Raw genomic sequence first — 1332 nt, 5'->3', positions numbered from 1 at the left:
TCCAAAAAAAAAAAAAAAAAAAAAGAAACCCAGCATGTGATGGGTGCCCATTGCCAGTCCTGAACCCAGCTTAGGCCACCCCTCCTGAGGACTGTGCCACCAAAGGGAGGGGCAACAGGTGTTTCATTAACGCTAAGGCGGCCTCCTTCCAGGGACCTGTCCATGATCCTGTGTGACCCCTTCGCCATCAACACGCTGGCGCTGAGCACAGTCAGGCACCTGCAGGAGCTAGTCGGCCAGGAGACACTGCCCAGGGTGAGTGTGGGCTTGGTCAGCAGCTGTCAGGGCCACGTGACCACCCTGCTGGCTGCTCTGGGTGGTCGGGGTGTGGAGGCAGCTGTCGAGGCCCTGTGGCCGCCCTGCCGGCTCTGGTGGTCAGGGTGTGGACGGCAGTGGCCAGGTAGAGGCGCGTGCTTCCCTGCTGTGAGACTGGGTTTCACCCCGTGTGTGGGGCTGGTGACTGCAGTCGTCTGGTCCTGGCCATGGGCACCAGACACCCTGCTGGGTAACGAGTAGGGTCAGAGGAGCTCCATGGCCAGGACACGGCTGCCTGGGACTGGCGCTGAGCCCGTCCTCCCTACAGGACAGCCCCGACCTGCTGCTGCTGCTCCGGCTGCTGGCACTGGGCCAGGGAGCCTGGGACATGATTGACAGCCAGGTCTTCAAGGAGCCCAAGATGGTAACAAGCCTCCTGTGGGGGCTGCCAATTTCTCCCGAGGAGCTGTGGGCTGGAAGTGGGGTGGAGCGAGAGGTGCTAGCACAGTGATTGTGGAGGCCCCTTTGGTCCCAAAGCTTCCTTCCTGGAGGTGCCCACCTTCTGTTTGGGAAAATGCCCACCAGGGGGGTTCTGGGGTGTCTCCATGGACCAAGGCTGGCCACAGGTGGTGGCTACTCCATGTGGATCCAGGCCCAGAAGGGGGTTTGAGGAGATGACCTGGGTGGGGGACTCGGGAGGTGGGAAGAGGGACCTGGGGACCTGGAGAGGAGGGTGGGGTTGGTGAGGTGTCTGGGGGAGTAGGGGGGCAGGGAGTGTGTCAACGTCGGGGTGGGGGTGGGGTGGGGTGGGGAGGGGCAGGGCCCACTCATGGCCTCCCCTCCTCGTAGGAGGTAGAGCTCATCACCAGGTTCCTCCCGATGCTCATGTCCTTCCTGGTGGATGACTACACTTTCAATGTGGATCAGAAACTTCCGGCCGAGGAGAAAGCCCCAGTCTCATATCCAAACACACTTCCCGAAAGCTTCACTAAGTACGGGCTGCAGGGCCGTGGTGCGGGGGTGGCTGTGGCGCAGGGGTGGCTGTGGCGCAGGGGTGGCACTGTTGCCGGGGGGCTG

General features: G+C 62.6%; 1 protein-coding gene across 1 annotated transcript in view; it reads left to right on the top strand.

Annotated features, from left to right (window-relative positions):
* NELFB (negative elongation factor complex member B) overlaps positions 1-1332 on the top strand; it is a 24546-nt gene that overhangs the window by 16995 nt on the left and 6219 nt on the right. The window contains exons 7-9 of the mRNA XM_011957392.1: positions 153-255; positions 584-679; positions 1105-1292. Coding sequence (XP_011812782.1) covers positions 153-255; positions 584-679; positions 1105-1292 — 387 coding nt within the window. The remainder of the gene's footprint in view (positions 1-152; positions 256-583; positions 680-1104; positions 1293-1332) is intronic.

This window comes from Colobus angolensis, unplaced genomic scaffold (assembly GCF_000951035.1).
Source record: "Colobus angolensis palliatus isolate OR3802 unplaced genomic scaffold, Cang.pa_1.0 Scaffold44, whole genome shotgun sequence".
NCBI lineage: Eukaryota > Metazoa > Chordata > Mammalia > Primates > Cercopithecidae > Colobus > Colobus angolensis.
The sequence above is the reverse complement of the archived record's forward strand: the minus strand, read 5'-3'. Positions and strand labels throughout refer to the sequence as shown.